This window comes from Pelodiscus sinensis, chromosome 5, assembly GCF_052426305.1.
Source record: "Pelodiscus sinensis isolate ZL-2025 chromosome 5, ASM5242630v1, whole genome shotgun sequence".
Lineage (NCBI taxonomy): Eukaryota > Metazoa > Chordata > Testudines > Trionychidae > Pelodiscus > Pelodiscus sinensis.
In genome coordinates, this window is record NC_143056.1 from 41,403,417 (window position 1) to 41,427,623 (window position 24,207).

At 46.3% G+C, this 24,207-nt stretch overlaps 1 protein-coding gene across 4 annotated transcripts in view; it reads right to left on the reverse strand.

Annotated features, from left to right (window-relative positions):
* Positions 1–2,022: 2,022 nt before the first annotated feature.
* Positions 2,023–24,207, reverse strand: part of ADCK1 (aarF domain containing kinase 1) — a 138,808-nt gene continuing 116,623 nt past the window's right edge. The window contains exons 7-10 of one of the 4 annotated variants that reach the window (XM_089778406.1): positions 11,584–11,733; positions 11,117–11,314; positions 4,876–5,069; positions 2,023–3,589 (exon numbers count right to left, since the gene is read on the reverse strand). In XM_089778406.1, the coding sequence (XP_089634532.1) occupies positions 3,418–3,589; positions 4,876–5,069; positions 11,117–11,314; positions 11,584–11,733 (714 nt within the window). In that variant the 3' untranslated portion in view covers positions 2,023–3,417. The remainder of the gene's footprint in view (positions 3,590–4,875; positions 5,070–11,116; positions 11,315–11,583; positions 11,734–24,207) is intronic. The other 3 variants (XM_075926782.2, XM_075926787.2, XM_006115984.5) reach the window with 3 other exon arrangements.

Below are 24,207 nucleotides of genomic sequence, written 5' to 3' on the forward strand. Positions count from 1 at the left end.
CCTGTTCGGCTCCAGATCCAATTTCAGTGCCCCAATAAGCACCCGTCTAAAGTAGCATTGGTCTCTGGAGTCCACTTCCAGGCATAGGTTAGTCCCTGCAGCACATGGCCTGGTCCATGTTGTACGCACATTGCCTCTGGTTCTGGTTTGCATTGTGCTGCTGTAGAGCCAGCAGAGGGAGCCAGAGCAGAAATAAGGAACTATGAATGAGAGACATTTCCGTCTCCTTGAAATGTAACCCAGGGAAGGAAACTGTGTGGAGGCCTGCGGGCGGAAGGGGCAATATTTTTGGATGGAGAATGAGTTCATACTAGACCATAGAAAGGGGGGGGCAGAGTTGCCACCATCCAACAGTCATAAACAGGAACAAGAAGAAGGAGGCATTTTGCATATTCAGTCCTGAGCTGTCTATTCAGACCCTCCACTGGCAAGGCTCTCCTTCACTCTGAAGTGGAGAAGGACTGGATGAAAACTATGTGGCTCAGGCCCTGCTCTACAAACCCAGCTAAAAAGCAGCTACTCTCCCTGTTCAGTGAGGATGGGTGTCAAAGAGATAAAGCTCTGAAAAAGAACCTGCTCTTGGCTCATTACAACCTGTCCATAAGGACATGTGAGAGGGCTGCTGGTTCACTTTGGCCTTTGCAGTAGGCTACCAGGCATGCCAAGAGCAGCTGAGAGGATGGGTGCTGGTGGGGTAAAGGCACAGGGCTGGATGTATGTAGATCATGGAGTATAGTCCCAAATTCCACTACAAACGTTAGCTACGACTTTGGAGAACTCACACGGTATCTCAGAACCCACTTGCCTTGTGGAAAATGGGGGGAGGAAAGCAACCTGCTCCTTGTAGATGGAATCTAGACCTTTCAGTGACGGGTGTGTTTAGAATGGTTAGCGTGAAGGAGCTACAAGAGCTGCAAGAACATGCATGGTTCAATGAGCACAGGGTTCCCTAGCTTCACTGTGTGATTGTCAGTTCCTTGTAAGGGAAGGAAGTAGGACAGGATCACAATTATTTCTTCATAACCCAGCTGGTCTATCCAACAAGTTGCAGTCATATAAATTGCATGGACTTCAGAGACCAAGGCTCTCTGATGTAAGGGCTGAAGGATCAATCCCAAGGGCTTCCATAGTTCTTTGCTGATTCAGGCACCCAGCATTAAAATGATCACAGGCCAGTTTGCAGGAGAATTCAAGTGAGAGTGAAACCCAAACATTTCAGAACTTTGGGCCAGGTGTGTCCAAACTAGGCAGGGGAAAGGTTTGGCAGGGCTTCTTGCTCTAACTGGTGCAGAGAGCTCAGGTCCTTGTTCCTGTTCTTAGAGAGTTTAGTTAGACAAGACCATAGACCTGGTTACCAGCTGACAAACCAATGAGATGAGGCAGGAGGTTGGTCTAGTTGTGAGGGATGGGTTGAGCTTAGATTGCAGTTGGTAGGATAGGAAACACATTAGAGAGAGAGAAAAAAAACCCACATGCACATCCCCTAAGACACATGCATTAATTTCAGCATTTGCAATTTAACTTAACAGACACTGCAGCTAAAGCACCTCTTTGTAATAACCAGCCACACACCCACTGCTACATATTCAGAGATACTTTCACTGTCACAGACATTCATGCACTATCACTGGGCATATTTCCAACTTACATGTGTTCTCTATCTCACCCACAGTGAGAGATTTCTGCACTCCCTGTGTCACAAGGTGACCCTCTCCTGCAGTCATACGCACATCCCCTCTCACATAAACAAGCACACTCCATGGCTGGACTTTCAGACACATGCCAACCAGGAAGCCATTCTCTTTCACAAGCAGCCTCTCCCCAGGCCTTACCCTCCTGTGCTGACAAGACACTCTCTCAATGGAACCTGTTGGTAGTGCAGGCTCCTCAAACAGCCACTTTGTGCACAGTGGTGGAGGTGCCTCTGGCAAAGATGATCCATGGGATGGCCTGCAAGGGTCTGAAAGGCCTCTCCCTGACCGGGCCCCTTTTGTGCAGTCTGTTTCCCAACATCATCTCTTCAGCCTGGCCTAGCAGTGTAGGGAGGATCCCACAAGTCTGACCACACAGCACCTCTGCATGTCACTGCTGTTTGCAGGAAGCTCCACACAGAGCATGGCAGAAGTAAGGCCTATACCCCGGCTTTCTGGGGCCTGTGGCTTTGTTGTGGGCTCAGAGCAATCAGGCCCATATACGGAGCAAGTGGAAAGTTTCTGTTTGAGCCAGGAGTTGCCCAATGTCACAAGCAATTTGGACATAAACCAGCTGCTCCATGTGCAATGCTACAGCAGCACTGGCTCCAGCGGCAGAGATGGGGGCAAGCTTTGTCTGAATGTGTGAGGCAAGAGTGGTGAGTCTGAATGTGTGAGGCAAGGCAGGCTCCATCACCCCCATGACAATACAGGCCTAACTTCACAACAGCTGACCTTGAGCTGAATAGGAGGCAGTGGTAGAGACACTGGAGGAGCAGTGGAGTGGGCTTGCAAGGGACTAGTAGCACAGAGTGACAGATTATGCTCAGGGAGGGGAAAAACTAAAAATGGGGCTGGAGTGAAAAGGGTGGGCAGCAATGCATTTCTCTCTTCTCCGTGCAGGACTCTACTGTGACACCCTGCTTTATTTTCCTGTGCAACAATACAATACAAATACGTCATCAGCAACACGATGAGTTCTCAGGTAAGATTCCACAGCACCTTCTCCCCGAGGAGTTCAGAGGAGGGTTCACAGCATTATCTCTGTATCAGATGTGGGGAAAGTAAGGCAAGGAAAGCATTTGTCCAAAATGACACAATGACTCCATCGCACAGCTAGGAACAGAGCCCAGAAATCTGAGCCTGGCTTCCAGACCCTTGCTCTCAAAATTCCCTGCTCTAACCATTAGATTATACTCTTCCAGGAGAAAATTCCCATCAATTTCACAGAAGCCAACAGGATTCTGTACCACTACTGAAAACCCTACTGGATTTTATTAATAATGATTTCTTCTCTAGGGGATTTGAATTATCCTGGAGAATTCTAGGGTGGGGATTCATTTCTCTTAAATGTTTTAAGATGGTTTAAAAGTGGAAGAGGGAGCCTAGAAAAGGTTCTCATGTTCTATTCAAGTCTATAGGATGTTTCCATTGTGGTATTCCTAGAGCTGGGAACAGAGAGACTCCTAGTCCCCCTGTCCTGCCCACTGCCCTCACTCACTGCTAGAATAGAATCCAGGAGCCCTGACTGCTAGAGCACCCACTCTCGTCTCCCTTACTGCTGTAGAGAAGCTTATGCTCTGATAGCCAAGGCCGACACCACATGTTACAAGAAAAGAGTCTCAATTTCCTTTGTGGAGTACGGACAGAAATGGTCAGGAAGGCAAGAGTGCTGCGGACAATGGAGGCGAACAGTAATTGCCCAGGCTTCTCCCGCCAGTTCCTGTCAGTACAGAGAATGGTGCATCCTGCTCAGGAAAGCAATGACCCAGTTCCCCAGCCGGGTCCCCTTCAGCCGCAGGAAGAGTTCATACAAGTTGATCTGCCACAGGCTCAGGGCTTCTAAGAGAGAGATCTGGGCCTTTTTGTACAGGGAGTGAGACTTGCTCCTCTGGTACCTGGCAAAGGAGAGAAACAGCTGCATTAATCCCTCAGGACACAGCCCAGCAGCAGAATAGCCCATCTTAGATCATGAAGACCAGGAGCCCCCCACCCTCAAGTGCCAGTCATCAGCCAGGATCCCAGTCTTGGAGTACAGTATCCTAACTCTGGGGGATCCCACCTGGCTGGCAGGTCAGGGTTTCCTGAGTTCAATATGCCCCACAAAGATCATTCTCTCCCAGAAAATCCAGGAGAGAGGAGAAAGCCTGCTCAACTACAAGGAGCTTGCAATCATAACTCCTGGGTTCGGTTTCCACAGCTGACTTGCCTTGGCCTTCCCTTGTCTATGCCTCAATCCTCTCATCTGGATAGTGGGGTGATAACAGCTCCCTTCCTCCCCGAAGGGCTATTATTCATTAGTGAGAGCATTTGACATTGCAGAGGGCTATCCAGATGCTAACTCTTATCACCAATAACAGTGCTAAGCATTCACCACATGGTTGCATTTACATAATCAGATCCCTAAGCAAAACAAGATTCGACTGGTCCCTAAAGAGACCGACGACTGCTAGCACTGCACTGCTCCACAACCTCTCTTCTAAGGCTCTCAAAAGTGCTGAAGCATATGCGGCACTTAGAAGTTAAGTCACACAATAGGTCAGTGGCAAAGGCAGGAACAGAACTGGGCAATCCTGGCTCTCCTGCTCTGATAAACAGTACTGCACCCCTCTCCAGAGAACACAAGTAAATGGAGCCTCATGACTCCCTCTCGAGGCAGAGACATAACTGTTATCCCTACTGTGCAGATGAGGAAATTGAGGCTTGAGGAAATGAGCAAGCCAATGTCAGAACCAGGGCTAGACTCTAGGCACCACACCCCCTACCCACATGATCATGCTGCTTAGACCTGCAGCTGGAAAGTTAGGGTTCTTTTTCCATCAGTCGTTTCTGGTGGGGACGTTAATCAGATCGGGGTGAATTATGATCTCAGAATAAAAAATTTAGTGCACCCCTCCTTTTCCTCCCCCCTTCTCACCCCATTTCCAGCTCCCTCCCTGTTTCTAGTTCTGTATGGCTCAAAATTCTTGTCCCTCTCCCATGGGGGTTGTGATGGGGAGAAAGAAGACAAGATTGATTAAAAAAGAAGAGGGTCTTTATAGACATGCTAACAAGGGGAAAAGGTTCAGGTAAGACAGGGCAGTTTTCGATATTCCAGAGCCACCGCTGTTTAAACTCTAGAGGATGAGAGGCAGGAGGTGCCTGGTGGCAGCCAGAGCTCCTCTCACAGAGACTAGGGACTCACGTGGAGACGGCTCGAATGCAGCAGCGAGACATGTTGAGGAAGGAGCTGGCACTGGCCCGTGTGCGTAGGGCTGACTCAATCCCCCTTAGCAAATCATTGGTCTTGAGCAGCAGCAGCATCTGGCGAGGGACGTTGTTGAGGAGCTGGTTGATCTGAGGTAGGTAAGTAGCAGCATTGGTCCGGATCTCCACGTCCTGAGCACCATCAGAGCAGAGAGGTAAGTGGGGGGAGAGAGGAGAGAGAGGTTAATAGAGCCCTTGGGAGTCTACATCCTGCCTCTTCTGCAGTGCATACTGGAGGAAGTGATTGCTTAGGAGATTGCTTCTGTGATCCAGAAGCTAATAGGCTCCAGGCTCCTACAGCTGCCTTTCTGCAGAGGCCTAGCTATACAAGCGACTGGGACAGAGCAGGTAGGGAGCAGTGTTGCCTGGAAGTTGTGCACTTATACAGCCGCTCAGGAGAGATTCAAATGCTGCCCAGCTGATTAGCAGAGTACCCACAGCGAGGTTTTGTGTTTCTGCTGGTTTTACACATTCGCGCATGCCTCAGTGCACATAAAAAATGTATTCCACACATAGATTTAAAACTCCACACATGGAGGGGAAAGATTAGAGGGAACATTGATGGGGAGCCAACCTCACTCACGAGAACCTGACTGAGTCTGTCCTAACCCACTCCTCAATTCACTCCCTTTGTTGCCTTCAAGTGGCTTCCAAGCCCGTAGCTAGCTGCAGCTCCCAGGTCAGGCACAAGGGGATGCTCAGTGCCCCCAACAACTGGGCAAGTTGCCTCTGCAAAGCTCTCAGTGCTTTTAGTCCCCACCCCCCACTCCTGTCTGAACAAAGCTCTCAGTGCTTTTAGTCCCCACCCCACACTCCTGTCTGAACAAGTGAGCCACAGCATGAGATGGAGACTTCCCCATACAGGGCTGGAAGCCTTTCAGAGGCAAGGGATTTGCTACTGTCACGAGTGTCTCTCCTCTTGGACTCCAGGTTTCAGGAGCACCCAGGCCTGCATATAGCTCATCGCAACCCCTGCTGCTTTCAACCAAAGAGTCATCTCATCTGCCCCCTGATGGAAACACTGATTGCAGCAGGAGAGGGCTGCAGGCACCAAGCAGAATTTACCTGGGTTTCTGGGAAGGATTCCCTGCACCCTCAAAACATATCAGATATACACCCAGCCCAGACATGTTACCTTTCTGCTCTAGCTAGGAGTTTATGCTTCATTGGCTAAGCAATAGCAGGGTGATCTTTTTTTGGTAGGAAAAAGCCAATTTGTCAAAACTGAAATTTTTCTACAGAAAAGGGACGAGAAGGCTAAACTTGAGTGGAGAAGGTTCCCACCTCCGGGATGGACTCTGGTCAGAGAGAAACAACCCCAACCCAGAGCTGCCTAGTGCCTGGGGCTTAGAGCACTCATTTTGAGGCCGGAGAGTTGTGTACCAGTCCTGGTTCCAAGTCAGAAAGAACAGGAACTGGGAGATGGTTTTCCACATCCCCAGTGAGTGCCCTACCCACTGGGCAACTGGCTGTTCTTCTCTGCTTGTGCCTTTGTCACTAAAGAGCTCTGTCTCAATTCTGAACAGGAGAAGTTTTCAATTCTGTTTGCAGTACAGGAAAATTGTGTCCTGCCCAGCTGTAATCCTGAACAGACTGTGCCCAATGCCTGGCGTGAGAGAAGGGCTGTCCCTGACGTCAGATTCCCCAAGAGTCATATGAGGAATGTCCTGGGAAAGAGAAACCTTAAGATGAATCCTGGTGATTGCTTATAGCCAAACTCTTTGAAGGGGCGGGGGGTTTCTGAGCTACCAGAAAGAGGCTCTCCCTCCAAAAACAAACCAACCCAGTAACAGAGATCAATCCCATCTGAATATTCCCTCCTTGGCAAAGTCTGGGCCTGGACCAAGATGGCACAATGAGCCTAGAGGTATGCTGGCAGAACTGCATATGTAGGCGTCCAGAACATGACTTGCAGGAGGTACTGCAGATCAGGAATGAGGTACATGGCTGAGCCACAAGGGGGAAGCCCACCCACTTCTTGCCCTTGCTCTCCTGGCTCTTGCTAAAGCTGTCAGTCCTACTCAACAAGAATCCCAATGAATCCAGGGTGGTGTGTTGGATCATCACACACACACAGGCTTTTCCTGCATCCTTCAGCAGCTGTGGCATGAACCAGAAAATCCAGAAAAAGGTCACTGACGCATCTGAATGGTTCAGAACACAGCATGTCAAATACAGAATGCAGCAGAAACCAAGTTTTACATAGAATCAGGAGTATGTTTGAACATGGAAGGGGGAAGGGACAGTTCTAAAATAATTTTTCTCCACAGTAGGTGTGACTGGCGCTGTACATTTCCCCCATACTGGTATTGGGACTCTTCTCTCATGCACTTAAGACTTGGAGAACATAAAATACCTATGGTTCGGTGTGCACCTCCACCAGATCACACCAATTATGCACTTCATCCAGTATCCTATCTGTCACTGCTTGGTTCAGAAAATGATCTGTCTAATCTGGTGTCCTCTCTCTGACAGTGATCAAAGCCAAACACTTCAAAAGGCAGCTTAATACTCAAAGCACCTAAATGTTTAACCTTACCCCACGGGGTGAAATTCCTTCCTGACCCCAACTTATGCCTGAAGCACGAAGATCCTTATAATTTTATCCCAACAACTACCACTGGAGAGGATAGTCCTTCTTATACAAAATATCAAATCCTTTTTTGATTGTTTGTTATTCTTAAGATCTTTGCCTCATTAATATAATGTAGCAAGTAGTCCCACCAGTTGATTGCAAAAACCCTTATCTTTTAGGCTAAATGTTAGTGGGTAATTTGAAACATACTCAATAAAGACATGTGCCAGGTGACAACTGGTGGGATTCAACAGCTTGTGAGATGGCAATTCCTGTAAGAGCAGAAATTCACAGATCACAAAATTGTGTGTTTGAGATTATCATGGATGTGTTTTTAACCTGCGGTTCCATGAAAAGCTGGGGATTTGAGCATGGGCCTGGATAGCCACTGGATTTCCTGGCAACAAGTTAAAACAGCAACTGGCATCTTTGACCTTGTAATGGAGTAATGTCAGCCCTTTAGAACCTGAATAGAAACATGAGTGTTTTGGGACATGGTGGTGAACAAGTCCCAAATTTGATTTGGTGTAATGGGCCCATATTTCATTAGGTAAGTAATATTTATTCCTCCTTGCTTCTCAGGACATGGTGCCCTAGCATGCTTACTACATTACCATTCCCCTGGATGAGGATCCCACCCAGATCAGAATTAAATAAATCTGGTACATCTCAATCTTGCACAAAGTAAGAGTGTCCTCATCACAAAACAACCACATTATATCATCAGAGCCAGTGTTTTCTGACAAGAACGAAGACTAGAATAGCAGATGGTACATGAGATAAGACCTCTGGTAAGAAGAAAAGTAGAGGGTACTGTAACACAGGACTTAGGAGCATCATCAGAAAGCTCTGTGTTACATGGTGCCTACATTCACAATGTCTAGTTCTTGCTGCTGATTTTAACCTCTCTGTTTCACCCCAAAAACAAAAGACAGGACCTGCATTCCCTTTAAACAGAAACTCACCTTCCAATGCCAGAGGGGAGCTGTATGGTATTTGTGACCCATCAGAGCAAACCTTAACTCTGACCACAAAAATCAAGCACCGAGCCACAAAGACCAAGGAATTTCCACCACTTAATTTCACAATTTTAACAAATTCTTACCTGTATACCAGTCAGCCTAGATTTGTAAAGAACAAATCATGTCAAACCAACCTGATAATTTTCTTTGATAGGATAACAAATCTTGTGCTTAAGGGGAAAGCGGTAGATGTGGAATACCTAGATTTTAGTTCAGCATTTGATACAGTCTCGCATGACCTTCTTATTAATAAACTAGACAAATACAGTATAGAAAGGGCTACTATATGGGTATGTCTAGACTACGTGGCTCCGTCGATGGAGCCATGTAGATGAGTTTACTAGACATAGGAAAATGAAGCAGCGATTTAAATAATTGCCGCTTCATTTACATCAAAATGGCCACTGCGCTGTGCCGATCGGCTGTTTGGCGGCACAGCGCGGTAGTCTGGACGCTCCACAGTCGACAGTGGAAGCCTTTGTTGACCGCTCCGGTAAACCTCATTCCATAAGGCATAACAGAGCGGTCGACAAAGGCTTCTATTGTCAACCGCGGAGCATCCAAACTACTGTACTGTGCCGCCAAACAACCGATCGGCACAGCGCAACGGCCATTTTGATGTAAATGAAGCGGCGATTATTTAAATCGCCACTTCATTTTCCTATGTCTAGTAAATTCATCTACATGGCTCCATCGACTGAGCCATGTAGTCTAGACATACCCTAAGATAGGTACATAATTGGTTGGATAATCATTCTCAGAAAGTAGCTATCAACAGTTCACAGTCATACTAGAAGGGCATAATAAGTGGATCTGCAGGGACCAATTGTGGGACCAGTTCTGTTCAATATCTTCATCAATTATTTAGATAATGGCATAGAGAGTATGCTTATAAAGTCTGCACTGCAGATGATACTGGGAAGGGTTGCCAGTGCTTTGTAAGATAAGGTCAAAATTCTGAATGATCTGGACAAACTAAAGAAATGGTCTGAGGTAAACAGGATGAAGTTCAATAAAGAGAAATGCAAAGTACTCCACTTAGGGAGTAACAATCAGTTTTACACATATAAAATGGGAAGCACCTGTCTAGTAAGGAGTATTGCACAAAGGGAGCTAAGGGTCATAGTTGACCACAAGTTTAATATGAGTCAACAGTGTGACCTTGCTGCAAATAAAGCAATCATGATTCTGGGATGCATTAACAGGAAGGTTGTAAGCAAGAGACAAGAAGTAATTCTTCCTCTCTATTCTGTACTGATTAGGCCTCAACTGGAGTATTGTGTCCACTTCGGGGCACCACATTTCAGGAAAGATTTGGTGAAAGGCCAAAGACAAGCAACAAAAATGATTAAAAGTCTAGAAAACATGACCTATAAGGGAAAGCTGAAAGAAATGGGATTTTTGGTTGGTTGGTTGGTTGTTTTTTCCTTTGGAAAAAAGAGGACTAAGAGGGGACATGATAGCAACTTTAAGGTACCTAAAAAGGGTGTTACAAGTAGGAGGGGAAAATTATTCTCTTTAATCTCTGATGATAGGACAAGAAGCAATGGGCTCAAATTGCAGCAAGGGAAGTTTAGGTTGGACATTAGGAAAACATTTTTAACTGTCAGGGTGGTTAAGCACTGGAATAAACTGCCTAAGGAGATTATGAAATCTCCATCACTGGCAATATTTAAGAGCAGGTTAGATAAACATCTATCATGCTTGATTGATCCACACTCACTAGGTGTGCAGGTTACACAGGTCCCAGGTTCTGTTCCGCCTGCAGGAACTTGGTCCTGCCATTAGGGCAGGGGACTGGACCTGATGACCTCTCCACTTCTAGTATTCTATGATATTATATCTGCCAGGTATTGCTTACCAAGCAATTCAAAGCCAGTATATTCTCTACCCTCGCCCTCCCCATACACTTTGCTACTACAATAACACAAGCCTCTTACACCCAAATTAAAATAAGGTATATGACACAAACCCTGGCCCACCTATTACTGCCACACCATCACTTGCTTACCTCTACAAACAACATGGTTGCCCATCTGAGTAATGGGAGCAGATGTTGTGAGCAGTAGACAGAGGGAGATGAGTATAGAAGGTTTGGTGATGTATGGACAGAAAGGAGAGGAAGAACTTAACTGGAGATATCCTACATTTTTAGTGATTGGGTTGATGAAGTTTATACTTCAGCAACCTTGACTTACCTCCCATACCAAACAACCTCTGTCACTTGCAAGGGTTTTTGATAAGCACGCATCAGTCTTGATAGCCATTCATATGACTAGCAATTAACACTAATATGTATTATCCTTCCCTGCTGAGCCCCAAAGGTTTCCTCTGCCAGAGCTAGTAATTTATTTAACCAAGAAAATCTTATGGGAAATTTGACTGACCCATGATATGAGTGAGAGTGAGAGACAGAGAGAGAGAGAGAGAGAGACTAAATTCAGCCATTAAAGTGCACAGCAAAGGGATTCCAAGCTGTCGTTAGTCCAGCTCTCAATGCAGCCTCTCAATTAATATCAACTAATTCAGTGATTATAATGGGAAAAGACACCGCAGGAACATGGAGCACAAATAGGACGTACCTCACTGGCTGTGACAGGTGACCGGTCGATGCCCCTGTTGACAGAATCCCAGGACCTGGCAGTGAGCATACATGCAAAGAGTGGGTACAGGTCACCCGCCCCGAGCCTTCTGCTGTACTTCTGCACCCTCTTCATATCAGCTTTGATCAGGGACTGCCAGAGTCTGCAGTAGTCCAAGCGGAACTTCTGTGTTAGGACCTAGAGAAGGAGGGCAATGTTCCCCAAAAGAAATCAATCAACAGCACCAGGGCAGAGAGGTGAAAACAGATCCCACTCAGTGGGTACCTTTAACCACCTCCCTGTCTGATATTTCAAACTGCCAGGCATAAAATCCCATTAAAAAGTGGTAGGAGCTATAGGAGAAAGCCACAAGGGTGATCCGCAAGCCTGGGATGCCTCTTTAATTGACCAGGGCAATGGATATAGCATCAGCCTGCTGGCTCCCAGCATCCTCCATACTCACATACCTGGTAGAGCCCATGGTCCAGCAGTACAATGTGGGCCTTGCCGGTGGCTGGGCACTTCCTCACCAGCACATTGCCTGGGTGCGGGTCACAGTGTACAAAGCCGTTCACAAAGATCATTTCGCTGTACAACTTCCCCAGATTGCGAGAGATCTGAAAGGAGACAGGAGGCAGTCACAGCAAGGGAGAGGGCTGCCAGCTACTCCAAGGTCCAACAACTACGGGGGGGGGGAGAGTCTGCCCGCAGCATGTATGCCAGGGACTGATGACAACAGGGAGCAGTGGGGAGTAAGCTGCTGGCATGGACCCTGGGGTCTAGTGATTACAGGGAAAGGAGGAGCTAGCACATATTTTGGGGTCTGATGGCTAGGGGCATTCAGAAATAGGGAGGTGCCCATCCACCAGACAACTGAGGAGCGTGTGACAGGGTGCGGTCATAGATGACCCCTTGAGGGTGCTTCCAAGGGTGCTGACATGGCCACTGCCACTAGTCTTCCTGCTCTCTGGGGCTCCTCACTGCCTGGTCCTGCTGTGCCAGCTCTGCTGGTCTCCCCCAGCCAAGGCCGCAAGCCGAGGTTCCTGCCCCCACCAAGAAGCAGCACAGACACTGAACCACTTCAGGTCCAAGGACAGTGCAGTTTAGGGCCCAGCCTCCTGAGAGAGCACTCCCCAGATGGGATCAAACCCCAAAGAATTAGGTACGCTCCCTTTAGCAATGGAAGAGGGACTGTGCACACACTGGTTGCCCCCCCCAGGTAGCAGTAATTTACACTGGGTTTGACAGAAAATAAAAATGGTTTTATTAAGCTGAAGCAGTAGGATTTAAGTAGTAATAAGTGAAAGTAGGTAGAGCAAAGGTTACAAATCAAAAGAAACAAAACCGCTTGGCTAATTCTCAACTGAAACCTCAGTGCAAACTTAAACTCACCCTAAAACCTCTTTTCCAGCTGCCACTCTAAACCAGGGCTGTCTCTCTCCCCTGCCCCGCCCTGGGGTCCCTGGCCCCTTCCTTCAGGGGCAGCCCAGCCAAAAGACCAAGGCCTGTCCTCTCCTATCCCTTTTGTTAAGGAGTTGAGGCCCCTCCCTACCAACCACTGCTCAGACTTAAGGACAAAAGATTGTTTAACAGTGGCTCATCTAGAAGTTGCAGGTAACACCCTTCATGTCTCCCATTCACACACTGAAAACTCACAAAGTGTTCACCACTCCATGTGTCTAATTTTCCACATGCAAATGATACATACACCAGAGTAAGATAAACAGAACCAGCAGATCATTACATGAAGATCGATGGGTTACATGAAATATTTTGCTCAAACCACCTTTGAGTTATGCATATTCATGTCCATGAGTCCATTTCCAAAAGCATGGGGGGGGGGGGGGAGTCCGTCACAGAGGGGTTTGTGAAGACAGGTGTGAAGTGTTTGTCTATGGCAGAACTGGAGGGAACTGGCATCCAGCTGGGTAGAAACAGGGGAATCTATTAGTGGAGAGGAAAGACACAGGGGCAGATGAGGAAGCTCTCTGACTGGGGCATCTGTCAGGGCAGAACTGGGCATCAGGGGACAGACAAGGGAGGAGCATTTGTCTGGGGATGCAAGAGGCAAATCCAGGGTGCACCTCTGAGGCAGACAGGATGGCATCTGTCTGTTGGGGTGGGGGTCTGTCTGGGGGAGATACAGCCTGTGGCTGGTTTCTATAACGGGAGTGTCTTCTTTTCTTCATTGCTCAGTCCTCCACCCACCGCCACCTCAGTCCAGAGCTAATCTGATTTATGATGTCTGGAAAGATAAAGCGACAGCAAGAGGCTGTTTAAATCATCCTGTCACAGCCGCGTCCGCCCCATGCTGCGGCCGCCTTATCGCCAGGTGATTTTATCGCAGTTAAAAGCCTCCTGAGAGTAAGTAAACATTTAAATCGGCCCCCGAGCCTAGTGAGTAAGTAAACAGCTCCCAGCCCAGTATCTCATTGGGGCAGGAGCAGTGCCAGGCCTCCAATGCACTTGCGCAGCCTCTCAGTAACATATGCCCCAGCCCTAGTCCCAGCCTCGTGGCTTCCCCCCAAAAAAGGTCCAAAGAGCTCCCCAGCAGGGCACCAGAGCAATTAAAAAACAATCATTGTAAATTATTCCTACCATTCCTCCACCTCCACCCCGCTCAATGCAGTGTAACCAGCACACTGAAACCCCTCTCCGCAGGCATCCCCACTGGAAGGTGAAAGGGAGCCCATGAAAGGGGCAAGGGATTCAAATGCCAAACACATCCGTATATACAAACATCACACAGTCCCTTGCAGGGATCTCTGCCAACCACTGAAATGCATCCGCCTCTGGGGTGGGATGAGGCAGCTGTTTGCCAGCCACAGAGCTATGCTGCACTGTATTACATTAGAACAAGAAACAAAGATTTCCTTATTCTGTTGACTCTGCAGGGATGACATTAGGAGTGTCAGAACGCTACCCAAACTGGAATTTAATTAACCACACCCCAATTCTTATGGAAAGTCCCTGAATAAGTGGTCACATATCAGCATAGTTCTCCTATCACCATGCTATGGAAGTGGGGCCAGTACTGACTCCTAACTCCACATGGGGGCATTACCAGTATTGACTGGACAGAGAGAGCATTGAATCACCAACACCGCCCACTGCAACAACTAGGTGATACTTAGAATGATGTAAGCACTGATCCAGATCAAATCCATTTAGCTGTGGAAACTGGTGGGTTCGCAGTAGGACGTGCTGTGGTGTGTTAAAAAAGCCAGCTAATAACTGCACAAAGATTGGGGAAAGCAGCACAGAAGGTCCTTCTGAATCTGTTAATTCATTTAGCTGATGGGAAAGAACCTACACTAGTTTCACAGCCCCGTTACAATGGATCTGGCTTCACCCCAGATTGCAGCATCAGCTTTTCAAGTCAGGACAACTGGATTCAAATTCTGTCATGGGTCCAAAATGAACTGAATTTCATTGTCTCAGACTAAACTTTGCAGATTCTGGAGGCTTGGAATAGCCAGGTGACTGATGATCAGGATAGATGGACATCAGCAAAGCTGTGTGTGAGGGCCTGCAGCTGGAATAGTTGGGTAGCCCTGTAGGTCAGGTCTCAGGGTTCAGATTTCCACCAAGGTGCAGATATAATGTAGGGAGCATGACAGAAAAAGGGCAGGAGTCCCAAACCAGTGACTGCCGCCCTGATGTAAATTCCCACCCCAAATACTCATGTCTTATGTCCTGCCTTCCTTTTCAAGTGCCATGAGGACTTAAAATGTGAGCATTGCCAGTGGTATAGCAAGTAGCTCCCACACTAAAGAGCATTCAAAAGCTGGGAGAGGGCAGGAAGCAGTAATGTCCCTCCCAGCTGCATAGTACAGGGTCCCAAGGAGCAGGCTGCCTGCTGGGATTCTGAGCACATCAGAGCCAGGTGGTGAGCACTGGCAGCACTTTAAGTGTGTTCATCAACATTAATCACAAGGCAGCGATAATAAAAGAGGTGCTATCTGTGCCCAGTGCACAGAGAGGCAGCACATCTATCACCCAGGCTGTGTACTCCCTGCACAGCCTACTGCTCAAAGCGAGATCTCTCCGCTGGGAGTGGGAGTGGGAGGGGGCATGGAAGTCTGAGAGAGAGAGAGAGAGAGAGAGAGAGAGAGAGTGTGTGTGTGTGTGTGTGTGTGTAAGGAAGATGGGTGCAGTGTTCCCTGTAAGCAGAGCACTTGGGCAGCTGCCCAGAAGAGATTCGGGTGCCAGCAGAGCACCCACAGCTGCCACATCCAGCAGCATGTTTTTCTATTGGTGGTGCAAATCTGCACATGCCTTGGTGCACACAACAAAATGTATTCCACACACGGATGGAAAAAATTAGAGGGACCATTGGAGGGGCGTGTATATGAGGATGTCATTGTATCTATATCAGGAAAATAGGTCACTGAGACATTTAACGTAACGCTTGTTAAACACAGGTAGACAGAGGTCAGCTGCTTTGTAAACATGGCGGTGGGTAGTGATCAACCTTGCAGCTAGCTGGGAGGAAAGTTATTAACTCTGGGACACAGAATTATGGTTAATGAAGAAGGAAGAACATTCCATAGAGAGTCATTTGGACGGCAAGCCACCCAGCTAGATGCAACTGGAATCTCCACTGGCTTTGGAGCAAGTGGTAGGAAGGTGCATGTAATGTGTCTGGATACAGCTTTATGTGTGTGCACATGCATGTGTGTGTCACTGGGAGTATGTGCTGTGTGTCCCTGTGTGTGTTGTTCAGTGTACATATTTATTTGACTGTGAGTCTGTGCCTTTTACTGCAAACTAATTCCACTGGCTGGACTTTCAAAAGGGAATTTGCTCATTTGGCCACAGTTGTCTCATGCTCACTTTCCACCAGCAGCCCCAAGACCAAGCTTTACAGGCATGACCATTCACAGAAAGAAAGTCTCAGTGCATCACAGTCTGTGCCCAGAGTGCTCGCATGCTCATCCACTCAGGGAACACAGATAACGGCAGAGGATTTACCTGACCAGTCACCACTAAACCACACAGCTTGATTTTAGAATATTCATGATCCCTTCACTGCATATAGTTCTCTAAAAATAAAACAAAAAATCACTACCGGGAACATCAATTTGAAGAAGCTGCAATCTACCCCCTCAGACGCTCCAAAGCTGCCAGTCCTATCACAGCTAAGGTGTCCACCCTTATCACTGCTGATCTTTATCCATCCCACAGTGACTCCATAGCCAGGTAATAAGAGGGAGTAAAATGAGATTCACCTGGAAGAAGTGCTCCAATAAATCAGTTAGTCTATAAGGTGCCACAGGACTCCTTGTCACTTTTGTAGATCCAGACTAACATGGCTACCCCTCTGATACTTGGAAGAAGGAAGCTAACAGATGTGGGAAAATAACCCCTAAGAACCAGCTGCTCACTAGAAGGAAGAAATCTGGTAAGCAGAGAGGCTGAGAGAGACCAACTGTAGGGGTGATGGTGGACAACAAATCAGACCCGAGTTTGCAGTGACTTATGGAAGTATGGCCTGGCACAATACGGGCATGGCATCATGACACAGGGAAGTCACAGCCTCCAGAATATCCAATCAGCATCAGGATCTTTTAGTATTTATATCACAGCAATGTCTAATGTGGCCACGCCTGGAATCCTGCATTCCCTTCTTGGCATCTTATTATCAGAAAGATGTAGACAAACTGGAAGGAGTTCAGAGAACAGCAGTTTAAATGATTAGCTGAGGGGAAGCATACACTTAGGAGGAAATAGTAACAGAGTTACGGCTGTTAACTTGGCTAAGGGATGAAAGAGAGAGGCTAGGATAACAGTCCACAATCATCTGGTGGATGTGAACACTGAGGGGGAAGAGGAGCTACTGGCAATCTTACAGCAGTACAGTTGTACCAATGCAGCTGTAAGATCTCTCAGGTAGCCACTCTATACCAATGGGAGAGAGTTCCCCAGTAGATATAATTAAACCACCCCAGTGAGTGGCATAGCTACATTGGTACAAGAAGCTCTTTCAATGACACAAAGCTGTCCACACTGGTGCTTTTCTTGGTGTTTTGCTGTAATATTCCCTATGAAAATATGTTTATGATAGGAATATATCATAACTGAGATATGCTTTATGCAAAAAGGTTCATATAAGGTGCTGTTGGAAAGGTTAAGATTTACTGAATATAGATCTCTCATTCATTTGCCTGTATCATTTTTCTAGATAAGTTAGGAATATTGACCTGTGTGTCTGTATTTCATATTTGAGGCTTTGGGTCACTCCCAATGCTGACACTTCAGGTGCAGCAGTCAAAAGGCCAAACAATGTTAATGGTCTATTGAGGAAATGCACACAAGCACCAAGATTACCTCAAGAACAGTGGGCAATAGAAAACTCTCAGAGCTAGCACTACACCATGGGAACTGTTTGACCTGGGTCACAGCATAAGACCTTTTCAGCAAGTTGGAAGAGGATATAAAAGGGAGACATTGCCATTGTGGGGGACCCCATTCTCCCTACAACAACACACCTAGAAACACCTGAGAAACAAAGACTGACCTGTGGGATGTAATGGTTCTAGGCTGGAAGGATATTTGTCCTGTGTAAGAAAACCTGGAAAAGCCAAGGCAACTTGTGCCTTAAGAATCTGCCAGACTGTTTATCACTCATGGTGAGAATCTACTAATTTTCATCTTACTTATCTAGTGTGTTAAGCTCAGTTTGTAATTTGTATTTACTATAGTTCTCTGCTTTGTTCTGCTTGCTCTCACTTATAACCACTTAAAATGTACCTTTGTAGTTAATACAATTATGTCTTGTTTAGAACATAACCCAGTTTGTGTAATTCATACTGAGAGAGGGAGAAGCTGAGAATTCCTTTCTCCACACTGACAGAGAGGGATAATTTTTATGAGAGCTTGCATTATGCAGATCTTTCTACACAGTGCAAGACAGTATTATTTCAGATATGTCCCCCAAAAGGGGTGTGCACATGAGTGCCGAGTACGTCCTCTTGCAAAGCTGACTTGAGTCCGTGTCTGTCACTGGGTGTGGCCTTACCTGGGTGTGTGCCGCAAAAGACTGGAGAGCCTAACTCAGTAAAGCTGGAAGAGGGAATCCAGGCAGGTAGAGCAGGAGAGTACATCAGGTGGCATCCTGGATGGAGGTGGAGTCCAACCTATTACAGGTGTAACTTATGTCACTCAAGGGGATGTTTCTTTCATACCCCTGAACCACATAAATTATAGTAACAGGAGTGGTAGTGTAGACAAAGCCTCAGTGTGGTACAAGGGGAATAACTAAGGGTATGTCTACACTACCACCCTAGTTTGAACTAGGGTGGTTAATGTAGGCAACCGAAGTTGCAAATGAAGCCCGGGATTTGAATTTCCCGGGCTTCATTTGCATCTTGCCGGGCGCCGCCATTTTTAAATGTCCGCTAGTTCGGACTCCGTGCCCGCAGCTACACGCGGCACGGACTAGGTAGTTTGGATTAGACTTCCTATTCCGAACTACCAGTACACCTCGTTCCACGAGGAGCAATGGTAGTTCGGAATAGGAAGCCTAATTCTACCTAGTCTGTGCCGCGTGTAGCCACGGGCACGGAGTCCGAACTAGCGGACATTTAAAAATGGCGGCGCCCGGAAAGATGCAAATGAAGCCTGGGAAATTCAAATCCCGGGCTTCATTTGCAACTTCAGTTGCCTACATTAACCACCCTAGTTCGAACTAGGGTGGTAGTGTAGACATACCCTAAGAGGAATAGGGTGTAACTCAGGGTGTGTCTAGACTACTGGGTTTTGTCAACAAAAGTGGACTTTTGTCGACAAAACTATACCTGCGTCTACACTGCCACTGAGTTCTGTCAACATAACGTCGACAGAACTCAGCAGTTTTGTCGATGGCTGTAAACCTCATTCTACTAGGAATAATGCCTTTTGTTGACAGAGTTCTGTCGACAGAAGGTGTTATTGCAGCTACACTGTCCTTTGCATCTACACTATGTCGACAAAGCGGCTTGCTTTGTCGACAGAACTGGATGTAGTATAGACGCTCTTTGTCGACAGAAGCTTTGTCGACAGTATCTGTCAACAAAACTTTTGTTGACAAAATCCTGTAGTCTACACGTACACTAAGAAAGGAACAAGTCTGGACGAATAGAAGAAAAAAATTCATATGCTTGACAGCAGAGGAGGCTGGGTCTGATAAATCAGAATGATGCCAGATTTGCTCCTCTTCCACTGGCTTTACTCTGTGTTGTTCAAGAGGCTCTTGTGGAGGGGGGGTATTGCTGAATAAAATTCAATTCAGGTGGCAGTGTTGCATTGGAACATGATGGCACTAGCCACCAAGTGGTATCAGAGCAACACTACAGCACAATACACACAGCACAACTGCAGGATTCCACTACAATGATAGGTGACATCAGTACAGCCCCATGCTGTGCAAAGAACACAGTTTCAACTCGATCTTGCCACTTCACTTGCTAGAGGGGTGGGTCACTGGGAAGAGTCTAGCTGAAGAGATTAGCAGAAGGGGAGGGAACCATCCCCTAGAGCCTGCTGTTAAACGTGTCATGGTGGAACATGCTGCTGCAGGCTCACACACATTCTACCAATTGATACATGCCAGACTTTGACTTTAGCACTTTTGGATGCCTACATTTATGAATTTCTCTAAGTTTAAATGATATGCCAGTGACCCTAGAAAGCACACAATAACAAATCAGCATTCCTGGTAGAGATATTAAAATACATTTATTTTGGTAAATATGTAACCACTGAAATTTTCAACAGTTACATGTTTACACTCCAGTTCCCTATGCCTACCAAGGCCCATGGAGCCACCTGCTCTGATGCACCTGCTGCATCAGAGGCTGCAACATGGGGTGAGGAGGCAAGCAGCTCTGTGGGACCTGCTAGGCATGGGGAACTAGTTTAAAAACCAGCTCCCTGTGTATACTGACTCCTGCCTGATCCCCTGCACGGCTGCCTCTTTATCAGCATCTTGGGGTGCTGACACTGATAGGGCAGTGTCCTTTCTGATCTCTCCTCCATTTGTTCCTGTCTCTTTAGATCAGGAGCAGATACTAACTGTTTTCCCTAATTTGGCTGTAATATTTGCTAATTATTTTAAGAGATGGCGACACTAACTTCTATTGATCTCATTAAAAGTAAAGGTCATTGTGCAGCTCATTTCTCAGGGCTCAATATTACCTCCTCAGGCCAAAAGAATAGCATCGATTTTGGAATCTTAATCGAAGGTTAATTGGATTTGTGAGTGTGTTGGTTTTTGGTCATTTTTTTTTAAAAATCCATTGCAGAAGTCCAGCTATACTGTTGTGAAATTAGGGATGGGCAATGGAGATGTAGAGCCCTGATAGAGAGCTGCTCAGTCCTGCAGCTCTGAAATGGTCTTCAGTGAGGGCTTGGGATGAGAGGCCATAGGTCTTGAGCTTTTTGCTCCAACACTAAGTTGTTAGAACCAAGACACAGCATCTTTCTGTAACACATTATCACTGCACACTGACTGTATTATTCTGAAACAATCTTTGGGGAAGAAAAATGCAGGTGAGATGTAAATGTTTGCCCCACATTTTGTACACAGTGGGTTAAGTGAGGTGTCTGTTGAAAACTTATGCTTTGCTGATTCCATTTATACTATTTATACTAATTGGAGTACTTGAATGACAATGGACTTTAAGTGTTGCCAATCTATATCTGAAGAATTTTGCTGCAAACCTGCAGACCAGCATGAACACCATGGCTGCAGGATTTAAAAAAAAAAAAAGACATGCACAGGTAACAAATTCCAATTTGGGAGGCACTTTCCCATAAGGAGAACAATGAAGTTCCATCCACCTGGGCAAGGTTATAAACAGTGCCCTATAGGTTCCTCCATTTTGTCTTCAATCCAGCTCATCGCTTCAGGAGCATCTCTGCTATGGACTGAGCCTGATGTATTCCAGAGATTTCTAAAACAGCAGGTTATTTCATCTCTGCTACAAGCCTGCACCAGGAACTTTTTAAGTAATGTATGTAATTTGTTTAACAATTTTACTCTCGGCTTTCTTTCTTTTTTTTTTTTCTTTCGCCTTTAGATTCTAAAAGGACTGGTTCAGCGTTCTCTTTTGGCTAGGATCTGAGGTAAAAATTGACCTGGGAATGTGGCTGGTTCTTTGGGATCAGAATAACTTGTTCAGATTTGGTGAGAGTGGTTTTCATAACCTCTCATCTGAATAAGTATAGTACTGTCTGTACTGGTTGTGGCACAGGAGAAGCTGGAGTGTCTAGGGGATTGTTTCTGTGGCTTCTTGCCGGCCAATATGGCAAACATAAGTGCTCTTTGTGACTGGATTGGTGCCTTATAGAGGAAGAACCCCAGTCTTGGGCTGTAAGTAGTTCTGTTTCTAAGTAATTCACCCTAATTTGATCTCTCAGTGGTATCCCCATTTTATAACATCTAAAATGGAGTCCAGGGCTCATTTTCCCCTATCTTTATATGGAGTTATATTTCTTTGGTTTTAATGTAAAGTGCATCTCCAAGACTCCTTGGGAACTGATTGATGTTGATGCTTGAGACTGACTTACAGTCTGAACAACCCTTGTCTGTGTTTTAACCATTTGTCGGGTGTCTTTGTACTGCTTAGGAGCCTGTATTGCCAGTGGCAGCTCTCTCTCTCCTTAACTAGTGTCTGGCACTTTTTGCAATAAGCTTTAGTGGGGGGCATGTTAAGATGATCTCCAAGAAAACTGCTCCCCAAACTGAAGGATGAGGTATAAGCAGCAAGAGCAGCTGATCTCTTCAGAATTCTCTTCTGTGCTCACTTTCTGCAAACACTCCAACATTAAGAGCACAAATACTTGAGAAATGAGAGGTTCCAGCTTGGATATACACAATGGAGGACTCCACCTCTGTGCAGTGGGCTAAATGCACCACAGAAATCCTACTTGCACAGGGAGGAACCCCACCTCAATAGAACATTTCACATCATGTATTTTTCAGCACCCAGTCTCACCCCTGAAGAACTTACCATTATAACGGATTCAATGAGTGGAGATAGCAAACAGCAAGACAGGGAAATGATAGTGTGACAGACCCCTCCCCCACCCCCCATGCTTTATGAAATGGACTTATGGACACAAATATTCATAACTCAAAGATGCTTGGGATAAATTGCTTCATGTAACCTATCAATCTTAACATCACAATCCATTGGGTCTGTGTATCTTATTTTGGTGAATGTATCATTATTGGGTGTAAAGTTAGACGTATGGAATGGTTCATGGTTTTAAAAGTGCAAAGGCAAGCCATCAAGGGTGTTTCCCTCAAGGTTTGGTCAACTGGAAACAGCCTCTTTTGTCCTTTAAGTCTTAGCAGAGGTTGGTCCTAGGAAGTCATGTGACACCTCTCCCCCCAATGGTAGGTCTGACCAGCTGTGGTTTTTCCATGTGGAAAATGTAGAAAGGGTGGAATGCAGAAACAGAATTCCCGCCCAAAGGTGGAATCTATAAAACAATGGGAGCTAGCAGTTTCTGGGTTTTTGACGGGCATGACGACCCCAGAAGAAAACTTCCCTGGTTTGAAGGCTTAGCTGGAATAAAAACAGTTTTAGCATGAGTCTGCAATAAGACTGTACTGAGGTTTTAGTGTTACAACTAGCTAAGTGTTTTCTGTTATTTTAAATTTGTAACCTACTTTGCTCTGCCTGTTTTCACTTGCAACCTCTTAAATCCTACTGCTTGTACTTAATAAAATCACTTGTATTTACTATCAAACCCAGTGTAAATAATTGTTACCTCGGGGAGCAATCAGTGTGTACATTCCTCCTTTCATTGTTAAAGCGGGTTCCCCTAAATAATTCATTTTAGGTTCTGATTCCATTTGGAGAGTGGTATCCCAGGAAGGTGGGCCCTAAACTACACTTTCTTGGGACTTGAAGAGTTTCAGTGTCTGTACTGCTTCTCAGGAGGGTGGTGATCTCAACTCTGTGCCTTGGCTGGGGGAGACCAGCTGAGCTGGCCCAGCAGGACAGGGTGGTGAGAAGCCCCAGAGAGCAAGAGGTGAGTGTCAGTGGCTTCGTCAGCACTCCGGGAAGCACCCCCAAGGAGTCTTCTGTGACCTCACCCAGTCACAGACAGTGAACAAGGGTTATAGCAACAGGTGCATGCTGTTACTCAGCTTAGACCCTCTGACAGTTTGTTTTTGATTCTGATTAATATCAAATGTATGACTGCCTGGATGGTATCTGTAACATTCACAAGCTACAGGCAGATAGCCTGCAAAAGCAGGCACGTGGTACCATTTCTGTTCCCCGACTAGATGGCTTATCGACACAGAACAAACTACCAGTTGTGAAGCTCTTGGTGAGATCTACAATTGGCTAGTTGAGCTGTGCTAGTTAGTTACCCCAGCTACAGTACAAACCATGGGCTAGATGTTCATTTACAACATCCACATCTTGCAGAATCTGTGAACCAAGAGCTCTCTGGGTGAGACAGGTGATAGAACCTCCACAGGCATAATCAAGAAGAGTCCAAGCAGAGGTGTGCAGAGAAGGAGGACTGAGTTTTAAGTGGACAAGACTCTTTAAGTGAGTATGAGTGAGGGCAGCATGGGGGCCATCAGGGAGGGATTTTTTGGAAAGATGTGCTCTCTAAATAGCCCTCATTCTTCTTTACTTTTCTGCAGCAAACATGCCATAAACATCTTCGAGTTCCTGGATCCCTGTTTGCTTTCCCCCATCCTGGCCTGCAAATGCTCTGATCTCATGAAACAGAGACAGTCCATTTCTAAAAAGATCCATGTCTTAACCCCAACACAGCCTTCCTTGCCTCTAAATTACAGCAAGCTAATTTCTCTGAGAACGTTTGCCTCATGCTCTTCTCCCACCGTCAATATCCCAGCTGTGTTCTCCTCTTAGGCTGTGCTTGCACATGAATAGGTAACTGTTCCACAGGCAGATATTTCAGTGTTTGCACTTGTCTTTAGAAATCAAAGCCTTCTCTGATTAAATGCCATTACAGTCCAGCGCTCGGACGGCTCCAGAGAGATTAATGTGCTTTTGGGCAGCTTTAATGATAATCCTGCTACAGACGGCATTAAGTAAATGTCAGTAACCTGGTTTGAA